Source organism: Vanessa atalanta, chromosome Z (genome assembly GCF_905147765.1).
Source record: "Vanessa atalanta chromosome Z, ilVanAtal1.2, whole genome shotgun sequence".
Taxonomy (NCBI): Eukaryota; Metazoa; Arthropoda; class Insecta; order Lepidoptera; family Nymphalidae; genus Vanessa; species Vanessa atalanta.
Genome location: NC_061902.1, coordinates 10,030,538 through 10,051,915, shown reverse-complemented (window position 1 = coordinate 10,051,915; position 21,378 = coordinate 10,030,538). Strand labels below are relative to the sequence as shown.

The window sequence follows — 21,378 nt, the reverse complement described above, 5'->3', positions numbered from 1 at the left end:
AATACTCTGCATTGTTTATATTGCATAGACTATCATTGATTATTCAAAATTCATAATCATTAACTTAAATTTCAAATATATTTTATTAAAATTTCATATACAGAGGGATTTAACACCTAAGTATATTGTGTTTCCCTAAGAAGTATATATAATTACTAACATTTATAATAACTGCTCAGTGTAAGCTGCGCTTTTAATGACACGGTTCGCTGCTTGGAAAGCCTGCGGTGTCCTGAGTATTGATAGAACGTTCGTGTTTACAAGCGATTGTAAACGTGAGCCGCATGGGTTGGGTCTAATGTACTGGTCAAGATAATGATTTCCCAGCGACTGGTCTTGCAAACCGTGCTGTTAACAGCCTTATGTACCCTTTTAAACTAGATCGTCTGTGCACTATTTGTAAGTTATTTTTTATTGGTTTGATTAAACCTACTGCAACATACCTCTTCGAAGTATTAAGTTGTATAAATGAATACCTGGACTATCTGATTTATTGCTCCTTCTATAATTTAAAATAATTGTTTAAGCTCCATTAGTAGTTACATAGATTAGTGTTTTTAAATGGTAACCATGAATGTACCTTATGTGTAATATAGGGTATTTTTAATCACGAGAGTTAGCGTAGTCACTGATTGAGAGATATTGATTGTTATGACCTGAAATATTTTGATGTTTTGTATGGTTTGATAAGTTCAGTGAGCTTTATCTGAGGTGGCATCATAGATACTGTTTAAATAAATTATAAATTTAATCGTATGTTATTTTATTGGCTATTTTTATACCTTTCACTTAAATTATAAGTGTTATTTTATTTTCCCATATTAAACGTGGCAACGATTATGTGCACCAACAGAAAAAAAAAAACAATCTATCAAAAAACGTTTTGTTGTACAACACAAATTATACTTAATAACAATAAAATTATTGTATAAAAAATTATTTGATAATATATTGGATTAAAAAACATATAGATTGTTTAAAAACATTGAGTCATTTTACTTGGTGGCAGGACTTTGTGTAAAGCCGTCTGGGTAGGTACAACCCCCTCATCAGGTGTCCTACTGCCAAATAACAATACTTAGTACTGTTGTCTTCCTGTTCAAAGGTAAGTAAGCTACGTACAAGGGACAAGGGGCATAAGATCTAGCTCCCAAGGTTGGGGGCGCATTGGTGATGAAAGAAATGGTTAATATTTCTAACAGCGCCAAAGTACACGCGCGCGCGCGCTAAAGTACACGATTCCAAGTAGTTTCTGAGTATATCTTCTCATAACAGTAATTTGATGCGATAAAATCGGTGATTTGGTCAAAATGAACTACATATATAAATTAATAATGCAACTATAAAACACTCCATAGCCTTGCTAAACGTACAAAAAAGTCTTTGTATATTATTTATAACAGTAAACGTTTGAAAATATTGACCATTTTTAGATTCGGAAAGATACGGTGAATTGCATAAGAGAGCTTAGAAAAAAAAACAAACATTTCAAGTGGAACTGTTCTGTAATTATAAAACAAATTATAAGAGCTACATTATAATGAAAGAAACAAAATGTATACGGTATAATTCAATACATAAAATATCATTACAATATCTAATGATACAGATTAGCATATATATAGGAACTTTAATGGATATCATATAAATAACTAATACAAATACATGCTTAAAAAATCTTGTATACAATTTATGTGTATACGATAAAAACTAAATAAAATACCTCTGTAATAAGGCACCCAATGTTTGGACCCCGTTCGTAAATTTTCAGATTGTCATGAAGTATTTGATTATAATGTAATAATTACTTTAGTTAAAATATATTAATCATTTAAAGGCATATAAAATTTATGAACATTGTTATAATAATAACGCAGTTTTACTGTGGGCCGGACCCGCTTCATTCATACAAATAGAATTACATAGAATTGACTAATATATTTTTTTTAAACTAAGTGTAAAAATTAAAACTTATATAAACAATACATAGGCGTGTAAAACATGTTTCATTCTTTAGTATTATGCAATTATAGATAGTTAAATATTCAAATAGTAATTCAATGGGTTGAGTAAAATACAAGGCCTCACTTGATATATTAAACGTTACTATACCACTAGCCGAGTTCGCTTTAATTTTAAGATATATCCTTCTTAATAGATTATGTTAAAAATTAAATGCAATGTAAACATATTTTTAAAATGTTGTTATTTTAAATATAATGAGTTGATTTGTTCAATAAAACTACCAACTATACCAAAATACCCATTTTAGGAAGTGATCAGTAAAGTATTTTAATTTTGCTTTGTCATCTTTTTGTACTAATGCTTTAATTTCAATTTAGATTTTATTGACAAATTGATTATATGCAAACTATGTTTTTAACACATTCCTTTTGTCTCCCTTATAAATCTGACCTTTGATTTATACTCAGTTGTATAATTTAAATTACATTTCGATCTAATTTGCATACACAAAGGCAAACCAAAATACACATAGCGTCCAAAGCCTATTTTTATACAATCTTTCACACTCATACGGCCACTTGGGAATGCAATAGATTTTTTTAAATACTTTCAATACACACTTATTTAGACTGTCACGCGCGAGAAAGCTTTAATACTCTTATTAAAAGACATGTTTCAACGCTGGAGAATGTTCTATTATGAGTAAAAAATATAATAGCACCACTTCGAAACAGCGCTGATACACTGTCGTTAAGAAAGCGTGTCATCGCAAAATTGGTCTAAAACACTTAAAATTAACTTAATGATTTGCTAAGCTTGACAACTAACTATCACACGTTAGTATAACATAAGACTTCCAGTCTCGTTCCCTCGTTCCTACGCGCTATAAACATTTATTATACTTATTATGGCGTCTTTGGTACCGAAAATAAGTGCAAATAGACCAAAAGTAAGAACAATAACATTTTTCCAAATAAGAAACTTGTAAGGTCCGAAACCGATATCCCAATATGTAATAATTTCGATGAATGCCGGAGCAATAAGCCCTAAAATGGAGAAGCAGAACGCGCCGATGACACCCATGAAAGGCCCAATAGTTGGTACAGCTACTGCGAGTAATACACTAACTGTAACCATTATAGTACGAGTTATATAATCAGCGAGTTCAGGTCTTTTGGTAAACTTGTCCTTGATGCTGTTCCACATGATTTCAATGCAGACGAAGAATTGAAGACCAAATGTGCAGTAGACTGCAATCGCAATGGATATTTTAACGATTTGAGCCAACCTGTAAAGAAAAAAACATTGTGTTGCAGTTTATTGCTTCCTTAGTTATAAAATAAAGGTAATATTATAATTTTTAGATATCGAAATCGATATTTTAATCGAAAAAAAAAAACATTGTATATGCTTAACACCATTATGTTAAAGGTGACTCTTGTAAAAGATCTATAAACAAATAGTTAAATTGATATACGTACACTTCATAAATCTTTGGATCTCCTGGTTGAGGCTCTAAGTTCAGAGTAATGGAATCCTCAACGGCATCTCCGTAGCGCAGATATCCAAGGAATCCGAGGAGAATATAGACAAGAGTTACGCCTGACATTCCCTTATTAAGTACTCCACAAAAACCGAGCATAGAACGCGGTGTTTTCATTGAGTTTTCTAAAGGCATAACAACACCGATGGCTTCCATAGCAAATATCGTCAATGAGAAGAATTCCGGCCATTCACTTGGTGGTTTTACAGAAACAACTTTATTAAAATCGAGTCCACCGGTTCCAACGAGGAAGTAGAATGTTATTCCGAGACCTAGACCCATGAACAGATTTGCTACCATCGAAACAGGTGCCAAGTACTTCAGATTTTTGATCCATACCATGAAAATGAGAGGTACAAGAAGTATAATTATAAATATTCGTATTCCAAGGACTTCTTTTTGATCTTCCATGTAGTGGAGTACAACCTGTTATAACAAGAAATTATTGTCGTTAATAAGAGATTAATCGTGATCTTTTTTATACTTTTTTAATAAACATTTGAAGCCTCAATAGCTCGAAGGTTCGATTTAAATCTATTGGGCTATTGTCGTACCCACTCTTAAAACATGACGCTTAATAGAGTAAATAAAAATATTAGTAATTAAAAAGGGCGATGGTGTTTAAGAAAAAAATATAAGATTAAGATTTAATTTAGTGCTTCTTGTTATTCCCTTTATCTTATCTTCAGTTATTTTGTAAATTATATGAATCAAAATTACCTTTGAACGTAAATGATTTTCAAGAATCGCTATATATTAACTTATTAAAATATCGACAATGATTTATTTTATTTCCTGTCGTTGACGAATCTTTACTTAATAATAATACATAGGAATGTAACATAAAATCCGGTAACTGATATATATAACACGTGAGCAATGTGTTACTATGACTACTCTAGATTCAATTACTATAGACTTAATTTTGTACTACCAAATCTTTGATGTTTTTAACTAAAGTTATGTCATAACTGATACAAGGTTTAAAAAAGATTCTGTTGAGGTCACTACAATTACTGAAGCTTGGAAACAGTTTTTGTGAGTTATCGAAGACGTTCGATGGTGAGCAACATAAGATATTAATCTGGATACTACGTAATTGTGGCATCAGAGTTGCCGCGCTAAATCTCCTTGTTTCTTACAATTGTTATTATGAGTAATCTCCTATAATTCTCTTTCCTTTATAACGGATATCGGTTCTCTATACGGTATATTTAATGAATCGATTGAATGATTTTTTTATAGCTTACCTGCATAATATTTTTAGCAATGATGACTGTATACACGGAGCAAGTACCGAAGTACGTCAAAAAGAGGCTTACGAGGATGAAGATTCTGTAAACAATTATAAATTATGTTTTATTTTTTTTGTTAGAAATTATAATTTAGAAGGCGCTTATTAAATTTGATATGGAAAATAATATTTAATTAAAAATATAGTTCGAGTAGAGTGAGCCCAAATTGAGCCGAGATGGCCCAGTGGTTAGAACGCGTGGATCTTAACCGATGATTTCGGGTTCAAACCCAGGCATGCACCACTGAAATTTCATGTGCTTAATTTGTGTTTATAATTCATCTCGTGCTCGGCGGTGAAGGAAAACATCGTGATGAAACCTGCATGTGTCTAATTTCAACGAAATTCTGCCACATGTGTATTCCGCCAACCCGCATTGGAGCAGCGTGGTGGAATATGCTCCAAACCTTCTCCTCAAAGGGAGAGGCGGCCTTTATCCCAGCAGTGGGACATTTACGGGCTGCTAATGAGCCCAAATTAGGGAAATTTTGCTAAACGTATTAATAAATTAAACACGTTCATTTTTTGATCTTCGTGGTGGCTAATAGCCAACCCATAAATAATATTATTCCTAATGAGTGTTCCCGTAAGGCTGGGAGACAGATATATAAATATATTTGTAATTTTTTTCTTTCAAATCCTCCTTTATGATTATAATTTTGTGCGAGTTAGTTTTCAAAAGTCGGTTAAAAATTGACACCAGAGTGTTATAGAGAGAGGAACTGAATTTACTGACAATAATTATATTGTAACGATATCTAACCGAGGACGGTTCACAATTAATTAAATGTCATGTAATACTTTTTATAAACGAGCTACTGGCCGGTAATTCCTCTTTTCGCTCTTTAATTGTAGTTTGATGACTTAACACATATTCCAACAGATGTAATTCAACTCTTCAGCTATGATGAAATTTTATTTTTTGATTCTTAAGGATAAAATTCTACTTATTTTTATATAATAGCTCATTCTTATGGCTAAACTATAACCATCAATAGAAAATGATGTTTTCTTAAATTTAATAAAATTAAATATATACGTATAGGTTGATTTTATCTTATTTACGCAATTAACATATCGCTTAAATAAGATAAAGTCCCCTTTAGTCAATAAATTACTGAGTACAATGAAATAGTAGCAAGGTGGTATAAAATTATATAAAGTAGATAAGAATAAAACATAAGTATCTAAGTAGATAAATTTCATTAAAACCTTATTAGTAAAATATACATGTTTTTCTCTGGTTGAGTTGTTTGGAAATAACCCAATTTTGGTTTTGTATATAGATATGTATGATATTGAGGAATAAACAATATAGATACCTGAATGCATTTGCCCATTTTCTGAGTCCTACGGGCCCGTTATCGAGGGCTGCTTCTGCAACTTCCGGGAAGCTCATAGTCGATTTTCGCGTCTTCTTATAAAGAACGTGAGCGCATTTTATCTGAGGACGTACAAATATCATTAATTAGTGACATTTTATTAAAGATTAAAATGAAATTATTGAATTTATTATTTTAAATAATCAAAGTCGCATAGCTGGATCGCTTACTTATTCGCAATGCAAATAATAAATAAATAAAGTTGTTTCATTAAATGTAATTAAAATAAATATTAAATAAATATATTGGGCATGCAAATTGAATTAATCGCTAAGCAAATGTTTTACTTACGAGGACATATGAACAATGTGTGCAAACAACTGCGACCAAGATCGTAAAGAAGATGCCAGATATTAAGCCCGCGCATTTGAAAGCTTTAGGCATAGCAAGAATTCCCGTGCCCAGAGAAGCCTTCAACAAATGTGTCAGGGTATCCATGTTTCTGTAATATAAAAATAAATATACAGTGAGTCCCTATTCACCAATTTTATTTACAAAATCATTTTCATCATTAAATATACATTCGCATCATTTGTATATGAATGTATCGATGTGAATAAGTTGTACATATATTATTGTACGTAAATATAAGTTGTTTATATAAACGTGTGCGTAATAAACAATTGAATATAATAATTGTTGCTTTGTGTATTTGCACACATGCTTAGCACGTTTGTTGTACGAGCTATGACGCAAGATATATAAATGTGTACGGCTGCTGGGTACAGTTAGAATGGTGTTGCCAAAAATATTTGATTCTATGTTGTTTTTTTTTCTTAGACGACTTACGACCGCTAGCTGTTATATTTTCATATGTTATTATAGTCATATTAGATATATAAATGAAAAATATTATACATATGTTACGTATTTTGCAATTCAAATCAGGAATGGCCAATTAAGGTTCGGTAGCCATACAAAATCGCAATGAGCAATACGGTAATTTGTGTTACTAAAATTTATTATTAGTTTTATAAATCCGTTTATAATAAATGATTTCATAATCTATTGCGTTTAAAATGTTTACAAATTAAAATTTAAGTACATTACAAGCCTTTTTACCATTATATACACTATATTATATAAAGTCTTCGTACAGGGTTTATTTGTATTACATAAATCCTTATCAGTTTTGTGGACTCTATGAGGCGTCATTCCATTATTTATAACTTGATTTATACTAACTATAATATTGTTGTTGTTTTATTAATAAATAAATATTTAATTTTCAAATAACTTTGCAATAACCACATATTCTTAAACATGTGTATTTTAATACTTTCATGTAAAATTTCGCAATAAAAAAAGATAAGTGCTCAAATTCGCTTTGCATCGCTTTGCCTTTTGTTTATTATTGATTGTTGTCTTCTACTAATCACGAACTTTCAATTAAGATATAAATAATATATTCATAAATGTTACGCAAATTCGTTAAAAAATACTTACGAAGTAGGATTTTCCAAGTTTCTTTCTGCGAAAGGATCAAAATCTCCGGATTCCGCATCTTTTTCTTTGGTTAAATTGTATCTGAAATTAAAGTATAAAAATACATTTATTAATATAAAGTAATAAAGTAGCTAAATTGAATTAAATGTAACTTTTATACATACATTACAATAAAAAAAAACTTTTCGTCGAACATCGAACAAAAATTGAGAGGCTTATAAATCCTTCAAAAATAATTAAATAAATATAAGTTTTAAAAACAAAGGAGGTTCTAGTTGCTTAACATTTTCTTGTTAACAAATAACAATCAACAACAGCAAAAACAAACAATAGTCGTTATGAAAATTTTTAGAATTGGAAGGGCTTCGTTTAAAAAAATCACGTCTGGGTGAAAATTAAAAATGATTAAGTAAGTACTTTTGTAAGGTATAGGCGAAATACAAACTTAAATACAAAAAAATAATTAGGTACGCACTCGTATTGTAAAGAAAAATCTATTACTTAATATTAAAAATATTGATAGTAGATAGTAACTAATGTAATAATTTTGTTTTAATTTAAAACATCGATATTCAAATATATTTATATTTCACGACGTTGGCACGTTTGTAGATACTTTACACATAATAGGAATGAGGCCATACATTATCGAGAAGCCAATAAAACTGTTAGGTAGCTGTGTCAGCAACAATTTTATACATAACTACTTACATAGTTAACCGTAAACAAAAACAAAATTCTAAAACATAACAATGTGTAAAGAACATTTCCCTGATTATGAGTTAAATTATATTTATAAACCCAAATGAAATACTTACGTCTTGGTGACTATCTGTTCCTTTTTTTCATCTTGAGGTAGAAAAGATTCCATCTCCTGTGGCGGAGGCAAACTCCCATTGGCTTCCTAGTAAAATACAATGTTTTGATATTAATGCGATCGCATACATTTTTAAAATATGTGATACCATTTGAATTATCTTAATGATGAGTTTACTTGTTAGTTAGAAGATGTTGACCTAACCGCTGTACATGTACTGTACGTATATATGTAAAAATAAACTATGCTATGTTATCTACATGTTTGGGGTATCGAAAAATTTCCGAGAATTTTTTAAGGAAGTAAATTCGCATGATTGGTTTTTCTATGTATTGACAATACTATTTTGATAGAAAACCGAATTGAATAACTTTCGTTAGTTTCGAATTTTGAATAGCAGGAAAAAAAATCTTTTCACGAGAACATTGCTCGGGCAATTGTATGATAGAAATGAAAATTTACAATTCAAAATAGAAGGTAACACAAAAATATGAAATTGGAATTTACTCAATTTTAATAATTATAGTAATTAAAGTTAATACTTACGTTAACCATTTTGCTGCTTTTGTGTCAAGACGTAAGAGAAGATCTGTAACAAGTTAAAATAATTTAAATATAATAAAAATCGTATATATTTATTATTATGTCATTATTATTATTGAAAAATATTCGGTCGATTAGGATTTTTTTATTGTCACCTTTCCACGCGGTCATGATTCCTGGTTAAAGTATTGCCATATTTAATTTATTATTGTGTGATTTAAATTTTTATTATTTGTGTATGGTTTAGCAATTGATTTCAAATGTTTGATATATCTTATAGTTTAAGCTAATCACACAAACACAGAAATATTACTCAAGTACAGACAGATATGTAGAAATGTTGACTGTTTAAATGCTTATTTTGAACATGTCTATGTATGTGTATACGAGTAATATACATACATTCGCTACTAATTTTCGACTCATATACATCTCAATAACATAATATAATGACATTGACACAAGACCGGTTTCATTCGATAATTACTTATATAACTAAATGTCTAAAACCTTTAGAATATTTTACAAAGAAAGAAAATTTTACGAGAGAAAAAGAATAAGACAAAAGGACAATTGTCTATAAAAATTATACTAAAAACTAGAACGTAATATTTTAATACAAAATAACAATAAAATTAATAGTATATATTACCCAGGCTTTATTTATTACTTCTTACTTAGTTTGTAGTTTGGACCTTGCATGTTGGGTGGATCACATTTATTTAGTGTATGCTTGGAAGACGTTGATAATAGAGCAATTTAAACGAAAGCCTCAGTACGAATTACCGCGAAATGTTTTGGTTTAATGTTGAAACGCATATTTCAAATAATGGGAGTTTATTAAGATTTTTTTTTCTTGAATACTGTTCATTGTCCTGTTCTCAGAAAAAAATAACTTCGAATACTTATAAATAAAATAAAATAACTTTTTGCCAGAAGTGAATTCTCAAAATTACAATTGTGGTGTTTCAAGTTAGTCCTTTCGTGGAAATTGAGCAAAAGTACTTATAGCCTTAACAAAGATACTTTTGCTTTGTTTTATAAATATTCTTTTATTTGGAAACATTTATTATTTTAGTTGTTAATTCTGAAACCAGCATGTATATAAAATATAGTTATAACCTACACTATAGGTACTCTAACGAGGCCTAAGCCCCCGAAAGGCGGTTAAATAAAATGTTACATCAAAAATTATTTAGGCTTATCTGTGTTTTAAAATTTATTTTAATCTGTATTTATACTGTTATCAGTGTTAAAAATAACGTAAATAGGTAGGTTACTTGTTCATCATCAGTTACGTTATTTTTTAATCTATGCGAAAATAATAAAACTGAAGAGTTAGTTTGTTGACAATATTAATCGAGCACTTACAACAATATTAATGACATTATAAATTCCCGGCAGGTGCATTGAGTATCATTTAATCTCAAATGTTGCTCCTTTTATTACTTTGAACATATATATTAAATTTTTTTTACTGTGTTTCAGTGTTACTCAAAGTATTTTTATTTTCATTGGAAGCAGTGGGGTAAATCCAGGGTTTTAATTTAATATTTTCAATAAATGAAGAAATAGTCAGGAGGCGATCGTTTCATTCTTAAGGCTTGTTGTAATTAATAATTGTATGCTTAATGTTATCTGTTAATTAAATAATTTTATAATGACCTTTAATAATTGATTGGCATAGATTTACACATACATAGCACGACATACAACGTACTGACACATGATTGATGGATTGACACAAGATAAAGTGAGGATTAAAATAATAATTGAAGTATGTACAAGTATGTAGGCTCTCTCGATGAGCACAATATAGGATTGTGATAAATAATTCAAAACCATCGCAAATATCTGTAAGGCTCATACTTAACATATCATTTGTTAAGTACAAAGTTTAAGTTGATTACCAGCGTTGAAAGTAACGACCTTGCTTATAAACGTTGTTTATAGAACTATTCACTCAAGAAGGTTCACCCCTCCACGTTAAATTATTGTCGACGTACATTATATAATTATTATGTATATAGTTTGAGTGAGTGACGCTCGTGCTTAAAAGAGGTTTTAAGTGTGCGTGAGAGTAAAAATAAGACACAAAAAAATTAAGTAAAATATTAATTTTATATGGAGGCGCGGCCTTCGTTATTGAATAAATATCTATCAGTGATATATCTCTTTCTATCATCATTTATTTAAGTAATCAATCTCTAGAACATACAAATGTATATGTAAAGCCAGTATATCACTGCGATAAATTATTATCAAAGTGAAAATTTACATATCAGCGGTATAAAAATAAATAAAAAAATTGTTTAATTAAATTACTTTAGTATTTGTTTGTAAAAAAAAATGCTGCTTACGAGATAACTATATCTTATAGCTATACTTAACATGAGTAAATAACATTTGCTGTAGTTATATAAATACGTATAATGTGCGATGTATTAGTCTTCAAAGACGGCTATGTTCTGATAATAACTAACACGTGGTAGTGTTAACCTCCGTTGACCGTAATGTTTTGTAATTCAACACATTTACGTGTTTGTATCGTCTTCCACGTACGAAGATTTCTGATGCTTTAAGAAATCATTCTTTATACTCTTTATCGGTTCATTATCATTCCTAAACTTAAATCATGTACTTCCACGGAGTAAAATGTCAGTTTCTATGTATTATAAAAAACACTTTTCAACAATTTCAATAAAATACGACAAATAATATTGAAAGTTTAAAGCAAAAACAGTCGGACTCATTTCAAAGCGGTTGAAGGAATCTATGTGATTTTAAAAATGTAGGTGATAAACTGTACTTCATTTTTATAACGCAAATACCGACCAAAAGTATTAAAGAAATAAATTTATTTTATATTTTAAAGAAATGAAGTTACTTTCTTGCAGTAAGGTTGTATAAAATTGTATAAAAACATGTTAACAAATATTCTTCTGCATATTAGTTACTTGAATCAAATACTTGTGCAATAAAAATGATACATCAATCACAAATAAGAATATATTATTTATAATGTTTAATATTAGAACGAATAAAGATCTAAATGTAAATTAAATATGTAGGTACGTGTGATAAAAAATATCTGCATAGATAGTACGGCGATTATCGTACTTATATTTATATAACGATACTGTACATGTAGGTATAGTATCTATTTTAGTAATTATCATATGAACGCTTGTTTCCAATGCAGAATGCATGAAAGCATCGTCCATTTATTACTTCGCATTTCACATTTAACCTAGATACGTTTTTCTGCGAATTCGTCATAGTACAAATAAACAATACCTACAAAAGCTGTCATTTATAAGTGACCACTTTTTATGACTGGTTGAAGCAAACTATATAGTTTCACCTATATAGCTTTAATAGATGTTACGCTTCGATAATCAAATTGGTTTTTTTTTTTAAATATTTCTATTGTGTTGATAAAATATTTCATTGATTTCTTATTCAACCAAGTTTAAAAAAAAAAACTAAATTTCGTTCACAGCTGTCAAGCTATGTGACAAATTCAATTTTGTAATTGATATTATAAACGTACAATTTTTTTATTTGGTATATTTATTTATTTTTAAATTTATTACGTAAAGAGGTTTCATATTAGGTCAAAGATGATAAAATTTAATATGTACTCCGTCTGTGTTTTGCTAATTACGGTTAAACAATAACCCGTTATAAACTAAATACATTAATGAGTGTTTATAATAACGTTTGTTTTTATCAGTTTTATCTAGTGTCATCATGCTGTTCGTGGTGATAACACTGGATGGCGGTAGTCACAATCGCTTCAGAATAACCGTCCGATTCATTATTTGTACACTACACACATCAGAGGATATAAGAGTTCCGCCAAACCACCAAAGTGAAGATTATTGTAGTCTCAAAACTTTGACAGTTGAATACCTTAATTTCTTAAATCACTGAACTTTACATCGATAGCAAGCAAGATTAAAACGTTTACTTTTTTTAATAATATTTTTTTTAAATTAACAGATCTGACGGTTGAAGGTTTTTTGAAAAGTCACATGAGGCACCGTTAGTAATTGGTTTGGTAACAGAATATTTATACAAATAATTATTCATAATTTTATCCAAACAAATCATTCACGGTTTTAGACGTTGTAATATTACTTAACAAAATTCAAAATGACAATTATACAAATAAACATAGTAAATGCCAATCAAAGGCAATTATTATATCCATAATAGAATTCATTATAAACTATTTCCTTATCATTTCGTAAATAATATTTTAATTTACTAATGACATGCATTTTAACAATTACAAATGTTCTCCGTATTATCTTAAAATCTAGTCGTCGTTATTAAAACGACAGTCCAAAATACACATAAAAACAGATGAATAATGTTTAAAAATATAGAAAGCTGATAATGAATAGATTCAAGTGATTAACTTATTTAAATAAAAAATAACTACCTACAATGATACTGTCAAATAATATCAAATTGCATGTTATGAATCGATCAATTGTGTTGCACCTTGTTTTTTTTTTCTAAAATGGAAAATTTTAATACTCCTTTTAGGTGAATTTTATGACCATTAAACTTTTGTTAAATCGAATATTTGATACGTTTTGTAATTTGCGTATACTCATACCGTTCGTTTCTATAATTTCCGTAAAAAGATTCTCCGACATAAAAATGGGACGAATGTGCCAACGAATTTTATAACACACAATAGGACGTTGTTCTTAAAAAATGACCTTCAGTCGTCCAGGTCTTTTGTCATCATCACGACTGAATCCAAAGGGCGATCGATAAGAGTAGAAACGTGGTATATAGATCTGTATTATTGTCACTTAGTAATAAATTAATTCAAGTTCCAACTTTCCTTTATAGATTTAGTCGGATTATTACATTTTTATCATTATGTCACTTGTGACTCGCACTATCTTGGCATTATCGACTATCGAGAGGCAATCTAATAAATTTTGTTTATAGATAAACTGCATCCTTTACAGATAGTCATTTATTTGGCGAAACAAATTTATTTTCCTTTTTTTGTTTATTCTGAATAACACCGATATTGAAAGAATAGAATCGAGATAGGTGAATAAAACTCGTATCCATTAATGTAATTTAAATATTAATAAATTAACTATATTAATAAATTAACATATTAATAGGTTATTTAATAGAAAAACGTCAAAATAAATATCAGAGTAATATATAAAACCTAACATGATACGTTTTTGCTATAATGTATGTTTATCAAATTTATAATTAAAAACTAGACATAAAATTTGTTGTTATTTTCGTAGCAGATATTGTAGTATGATAATCAGTAACACAATAGCATTACCAATAATTTAATGACTAATAAATACTATTAATATCATATTTTATGGTTTAGTCCATAATTAGTATATGATATTGTCCATAGTCCATAATATTTGCTTTAAAATTAGATTCAGAAGCAACATTTGTAGAAAACAAATAGAAAAGCGTAGAAATTATATCATATGTAAATTAAAAGATTCTAAAGTAAATTATTTACTAACAAATAAATTCGGGCACATTTCTGACATAAATTCCTTTCTTATTTAAATCTGTAAGTAAAATCAAAAATATTTTTTATTAAGTTTTTTAAATATATCTAAATGCAAATAACAAACGAAGAACTAAATAAAAATTCATACCAAGCATTTTGTTAAGTAAAGGTATTTTAAAGTAAGACATATATTTTTACAACTTACATTATATATAATTCACACAACCACTTATATAAGATACAATAAAATATATGTTTGGTAATATAATCGAGAATTATTTGCCGTGATCTTATGATTTGTATGATTATATTAGAAATCAAATATACCAACCTTGGTATCTGTGTATAATTCGTGACACTTTTAATAAATCCTTTTTAATTATCAGTCATGTTAAATACATACATATGTTACAGATAAACAATTTTCCGGTCAAAGTATTTTTTAAAGACGCGTTACAGCCATTTGATTTGATCTTTGTTGCTCTAGGCATACTTATATATGCCGGTCCACTACACTCTGCTTCTCTTAAAATCCTTATCCTTAAATTCCTTCAAACGAGTATTTTTTTTTCAAAGTTGTTATTTTGTACGTACAAATATTAAGTTTTGCCGATTCATTGAAGACAGATTCAAAGATGGATCGACTAGATTGTCTTGTTCAAATACATTAGACACACCCAGTTGACATGTTTAAAGTATTTTAAATAGTTTTTTCGCCATAAGTACACTTGACCGGAAAGCGACGGACTGCAACATTTTATTAACGATATAAAATTTATATATAAAATTTCATTTTACGTTTCTATTATCACACAAATATTTTATGTTAGATTTTTATTTATTGTAAATTAATTTGAAAATCTAACTTGATGATTAATAAAAATACGTGTATTATGATATTCAACATATATATGTCACTACACACATACATACTATGTTATTAACTGTTAACAGTTATCAGCACTTACGTTGTTTACTCAAAATCGCCTTGACTTGCGAGATTGTCATTGGCAGGGGTTTTGAAATAACATTTATCTAAATTAAAAATACTAATTAAAATGAAAATATTTATCTTGTTCAATATGTACGTAGCTATATCTACATAAAAGTAGTGAAGTATAGTTCCATAAATTATTAATATTATGTGGTTTACGCAATCGCACGTGGAGTTGGTATTAATTATAGAGTATCGTGTTGAAGTTCCCTTTGAGGAAAAATTAATACTTTTTGAAAAAGACTCGAATTCGGATAACTGCTAAGTGTATTTAAAACATGTTTGGATTTCATTTGGCATTAATCACTTATAGTATTATTTGAAGTTAAAACGAATTGCATATAAAATTTATATAAACATAAATATTACAACAGGTGATAAAAATAAACAGCGTGTAATTTGAATTCAAACAAATGTAGGTGTTATATATATTACAAGATGATTATAAAATATAATGTTTCGCTACTCGATGAAATACGATATACCTAGATCAGAAATACTTGCAAGTTGCAACTACAATGGAATCAGTGTACACCCTTTTTTAGTGGTAATAATATACGCATATGTTATGTTACGGTCAGAAATCAGAAACCAGAGATTATATTGATTAAAAGTATTCTTATACGTAGCTCAGTATAAGATTTCGATACATCCAAGTACTGCGGTGATGTGCGCTTCGTTTTATAATTATAATTGTAAATCACGTCGAAGGGTTTACAGTATAAATTATAGCCCAAGCATTATTTGTATTACGTAATGCAATGTTGCTCAGGTAGTACCTGTATATATGCATGTATTGATCTTTATCCTTGGTGACTAAACAAACGAATTTTAGATCTTATTACTATTCAGAATAAGGGTTTTAATTACCGAACAAAGCGCTTTATGAGTTGCAGTGCTTATTTTTTTCTATTGAGTTTTAAATATGCTGTAATATTGAATTGGTATTTATATGAGCAGAAACGATCACTATGGTTAATCCTTTAACAACATTCAATGGGTCTAACTTATTACTTGTTGCTCATTGATTTTGAATATTAAGTGATATAGGTAAAGATGATATATTAGTTTATTGAATAGAGATTTTGTAATAAGGTAATTTGTAATAACGATAAATTACGAAATTATACTTAACGCTACGCTTACTTCGCGTAGCGCCAATTTTAAGTAAGCTTGCTTGTGTCTAACCACAACAGCGGCAAAGTATTATAAAAAGTTATGTACATTTTTAATTAGTCAATTGTCCTTATCGATCTACGAGTCCAATCATGTGTTGAATAGATATTTTTATGTCACTTAAGCGCGGTGACCTACATTCGTTTTAATTAGCTTACGACCGCAAGTTCAAATATATTTATTTAATATAGAAGCATTACACTACTCTTAGTTCCTTATTTCCAGTTTATGTACTTTTAAAATTTATAATACATGTACGAACTGGTCTGGTCAAGGTCGTTTCATGTCCAAGGTTTTCTGTAATATATACTTAGTATAAACTCACTAATCGTATAATAAGCTTTAGACGTAACCTTTTGTAGTACAATTCTGCACGTTTCGTATTAAGTACATATTAGTGCAATATTGCTGTACAATTATTTTACGCTACAATAATTTTAGTCAGTTTTATGACAGTTAAATCACCTCATAATATATCTTATCTATATGGGTATTTAGTTAGCAAATATTTTAAAATTATTATCAAACTAATTCTAGAAACATTTATTATTTTATTTATCAAACTCAATCTCTTATTTAAATATTTATTTCTTTATCATGTTCGACTCATTGCTTTAATGTTAAGTAATGAATGAGTGACGTTACTGTATTGACGCCGTGTCATTTGGTTTTAAAGTTATTATGATGTTTTAATAAATAATTTAAAATGAAATGTGTAGAATAAATAAATCAGGTGACTTGAATACGCGTTTGTTAACGATTATGTAGGTCACTTTTAAAAGAGATTGCTGAAGCGACACTATATTTTTGGCATGACATAAATTAGTTTTAGCAACCATCTACTCAAATATAATGATGGTACAATTTCATAAATAATACCTATGATTATGTTTCTGCGAAGGAGCAAAATCAATCAAATTGTGTAAGGCTTGTTTCAATTGATGTTTTGAATGTTTAAACTATTATTGAGTAAATATGTAAAAACTTTTTATAGAAATATATTCATAGTATAAATATATTTAAAAGTTATTTTAAGTTTATTGCTTATCATAATGTGTCTTAGAAATTACAAGTTAGTAATATAATAAAGTGAGCTGTAATTTTAGCAACGTAATGACACGATCACGATGTACATATTTCATACTAACTATTTGTGTAACAGTCTACTGTCTCTATGTGAAGTCATATTGTGATTTTTTTTTTAATTTTCAATATATATAAATAGGTTGAGGTCTTTACTAATAACGCCTGACGTTTAACGTTTAAATATTTATTAATACTATAACGTAAACATTGAAAATAAAGGAAACAATCCTCTTAATGTATATTCTATCATATCTATCAGTAAATTAATTATATTTATATAAAAATCAGTTCAACGCACTTATTACTGATAATATAGTGACAATGAAATTATTATCGGTAAAATACATAGTAGGTACGCGTTTTACAATCAAGCAATATCTATATACTTACTTTAAAAAAATTATATTGATGTATATTTGTTATTGTTAAATAATACAAAATAATATTTACACTGCTGTTATCGGTATGCTAGTTTTTATCTCGGCTTTGGCGTGGAAATCAATAAACCAAAGAGTTTGATACAGTTCCATATGGTTGAGGTATCGTGGTGATTTTGTGCAAGATATTAAATTTCCATTTAACCTACAACGTGTAGAAATACATCATTATGCGTAGGTACATATGTTGCACACGTGTGTCGGAGCTGTTTGATTATACAAGCAATATGAACGTCGTCTATTTTTTTTCTAGCTTTGTCTGGATGGTTTTATGTACGTGGCTATACCTATTTTTTGTATAAAAAAACTAAAAGTATACCTTTTCGGTTATACTAATAAAGAACAAAAAATAAAAACTGATTATGCATATTTGCCTTAGTATTTTAATTACAGAAAACTATTAAATAAGTTGTAATTTAAAGGTGACAAAACTGCAGCAACGTTTATATTATAATTTGTTAAGATTGCATTCATTCGAATAATGAAACTAGAACAAGAATATACGATCTGTTAATTGACATTTATACAGGTATATTTAATTACAAATCGTTATTTTATATCTACACAATTTGTATGCAGCTATTATCGCGTTTTATTTAAACAGCTATAAAAGTCATAATAATCACTTTTTCTTTGCCACACGTCAAAATCGCGATTTCAAGGTGCATGCAATCTATAATAAGGTATGAAATAAAAATCGCGGAACAGAAGCATAATTAACTAAAAATATTTTGAATAGCGACAGTTATTGTTAACTTATAATGACAATGTATAGACAAAACATTTAATATCATCTATATTCTTATGGACTGACCCAAATATGAGCCGCGTTAAATAATTAATATGTCCGCTAGTCATTAAGGCATTGATACCCGTAAACTGGCCTTATTTCAGTTGCATTAAAAATATCCTTTTCTCGGTAATTGTTACCTCAAAACTGTAAATAGTGAATATTTATGAAAACAGAGGATACCGCTTATTTTTTTCTATTACTCCTAGACGTTTTCAAAATTTTATGAAAAGAAATTGCTATAAATATTTAATATTAACTACATTTTGTTTTTAATTTTTTTATTAAAGATTACCGAGAAAAAAAGACAATAATGAAACTCAAATAAGGCCTCTATACGTATATCGACGCCTTAAGTGGATCAATGAAAGTAGTGTAATGTCGGTTAGTTAGTTTATAAGGTGTATTTACAATTTATGACGGACTGCCGACGGGCTGTGAATGTCAATGACCTCTATTGTTATTAACCTACTGCGATAGATTATACGCTTTTTAATTTATCTGATAGTTTTAGTGGTATGAAATATATGTCATGTAACTTCAATAGAATTATATTTCTAAATTATACTGTATCTATTGATAAATAAATAGCCCTTACTAGTGCTCCTTAACTTTATTATCTACAATTATTAACTTTATTTGTGTTAGCCTTATTTGGCGCCACACATACAACGAAGTCCAACTAGGTTAAACGAAGTCGCATGTGATGTAGGGTATTTGCGAAAACTCGCGCATACTTCTTAGTTTCCGTCAATTGTAGGTAAATAAATAGTTAAGGTTTTTAAGTCACTGGAACGTTTACAAAAGTTAAATGTAGTGCAGCAAAACATTAAAATAATAATAATAATTAATCGTTGCAATATAAATATTGCATCTGTCTGAAATAGTATAATATTAATTCGAAAATAAATAAATAATTCAAATTTACATAGATACTGAATTTTATGTAATTATGCATTTATTATCTTACCGATTCTTGTCAAATTCGGTAACATTTAAAACATTATGTTTTATTAAAACACTAATATATGCTATGACATTTCTAATATATTTATACTATCATTATTTAGTTTACGAATTATTTTTTTCAGTTCAACTTTTCGCTGAATATTGAAATACAAAGTGAATTTCATTGAAGGCTATACGCACTCGTATATTATGTATACAGAGTTTCGCGATACACATTTCTAAATATTAAGCTTTTGATAAATATCTCAGACAATGAGAAGATAGATAAGAAAAAAATAGGCCAAATTATATAGAGATTACATATTTTGTTTGACATGTACACGTAGGTATTGTGATTTAAGGTTCAATTTAGGACAGCTGTTTAATTTTACTGGCTCGATATTTAATTATCTTTGCTGATCATTTTTATTCTACTTACAATATATTATCAATTAAAATGTAATAAAAAGTTTTACGTTTATAAACATTCTTCAGTAAGTACAAAAGCTCATTGAATATAACACCTCGACACCACGTCCATGCCTCGTAAGTAATATGTCAACACCGAACACGAGCGCATCGATCGAATGATTTTATTAAAAATACAAAATTACTGACAGAAACACTTACCTCACTTTTTATCGTCTCACCCAGCAGCTGATAACTGTGTAGTTTTGGAGTTTATAGGTTATGAAATGAACAATTCGACGAGCCACGTGTTTTAAAAATAGAGAGAAACACGCGACCAGCCAACGCGCTGGTTACGATCGGAATGAGCGATGGCAGCCAAAGCGAGCATAGATGCGAAACATGCAAGGCTCAAGCAAGTAAGACCGATTGTTGCGTCATAAAAGAAAGAGTAGGGAGTCGGCTCTGACACACAGCGCGTCGCGACGGGACTCTTTACATTGTGGATTTGTCGACATGCAAGATGCATACACACAGCTTTGAACTTGCGAAAATTTCTAAGATGACCAAAGCTGTAACATGTCTGATCTATTTTATTTTATTGAATGTAATTAAATTATCAAAAATATGTTTAAATCATTTTCCTCTTTATTTATTTTTACGAAATCTTTTAATATTTTTGTATGGTTACTTAGTTGAATATGAGTTATTTTTAATATTTTATTAAAATAAGCATAACAAATTTAATTATAAATTACATTTGAGCTTTAACCTTATGAATATTGTAAACTCTGCCGTAATAATAAAAAAGTATGAAGTAAGTATCAGTTTGCAAGAAACGCTACTCTCGCATGTTGGCACAGTTTTAATAGGATCACTAAAATAGATCTAGTATTAGTCATTGTGTTTAATTTTAAACCGGTAAAAGATGTAGCCTTTATTATAACGTATGGTTTAAAACAAATTAAATAATCAACAGCTGATATTAAATTGATTCCGTGTTTATATCTAATATGTAAAATATA

At 28.8% G+C, this 21,378-nt stretch overlaps 1 protein-coding gene across 1 annotated transcript; it reads right to left on the bottom strand.

The window, feature by feature from the left end:
- Nucleotides 1–1,492: 1,492 nt before the first annotated feature.
- LOC125076250 (proton-coupled amino acid transporter-like protein pathetic) lies at nucleotides 1,493–20,735 on the bottom strand. The gene is made up of 9 exons (XM_047688338.1): nucleotides 20,576–20,735; nucleotides 8,994–9,036; nucleotides 8,449–8,534; nucleotides 7,631–7,711; nucleotides 6,476–6,626; nucleotides 6,125–6,246; nucleotides 4,759–4,843; nucleotides 3,447–3,934; nucleotides 1,493–3,253 (listed from the first exon to the last, which is right to left on the bottom strand). The coding sequence occupies exons 2-9, from the start codon at nucleotides 9,000–9,002 to the stop codon at nucleotides 2,842–2,844; spliced, it is 1,434 nt and encodes a 477-aa protein (XP_047544294.1). The 5' UTR covers nucleotides 9,003–9,036; nucleotides 20,576–20,735; the 3' UTR covers nucleotides 1,493–2,841.
- Nucleotides 20,736–21,378: the final 643 nt, after the last annotated feature.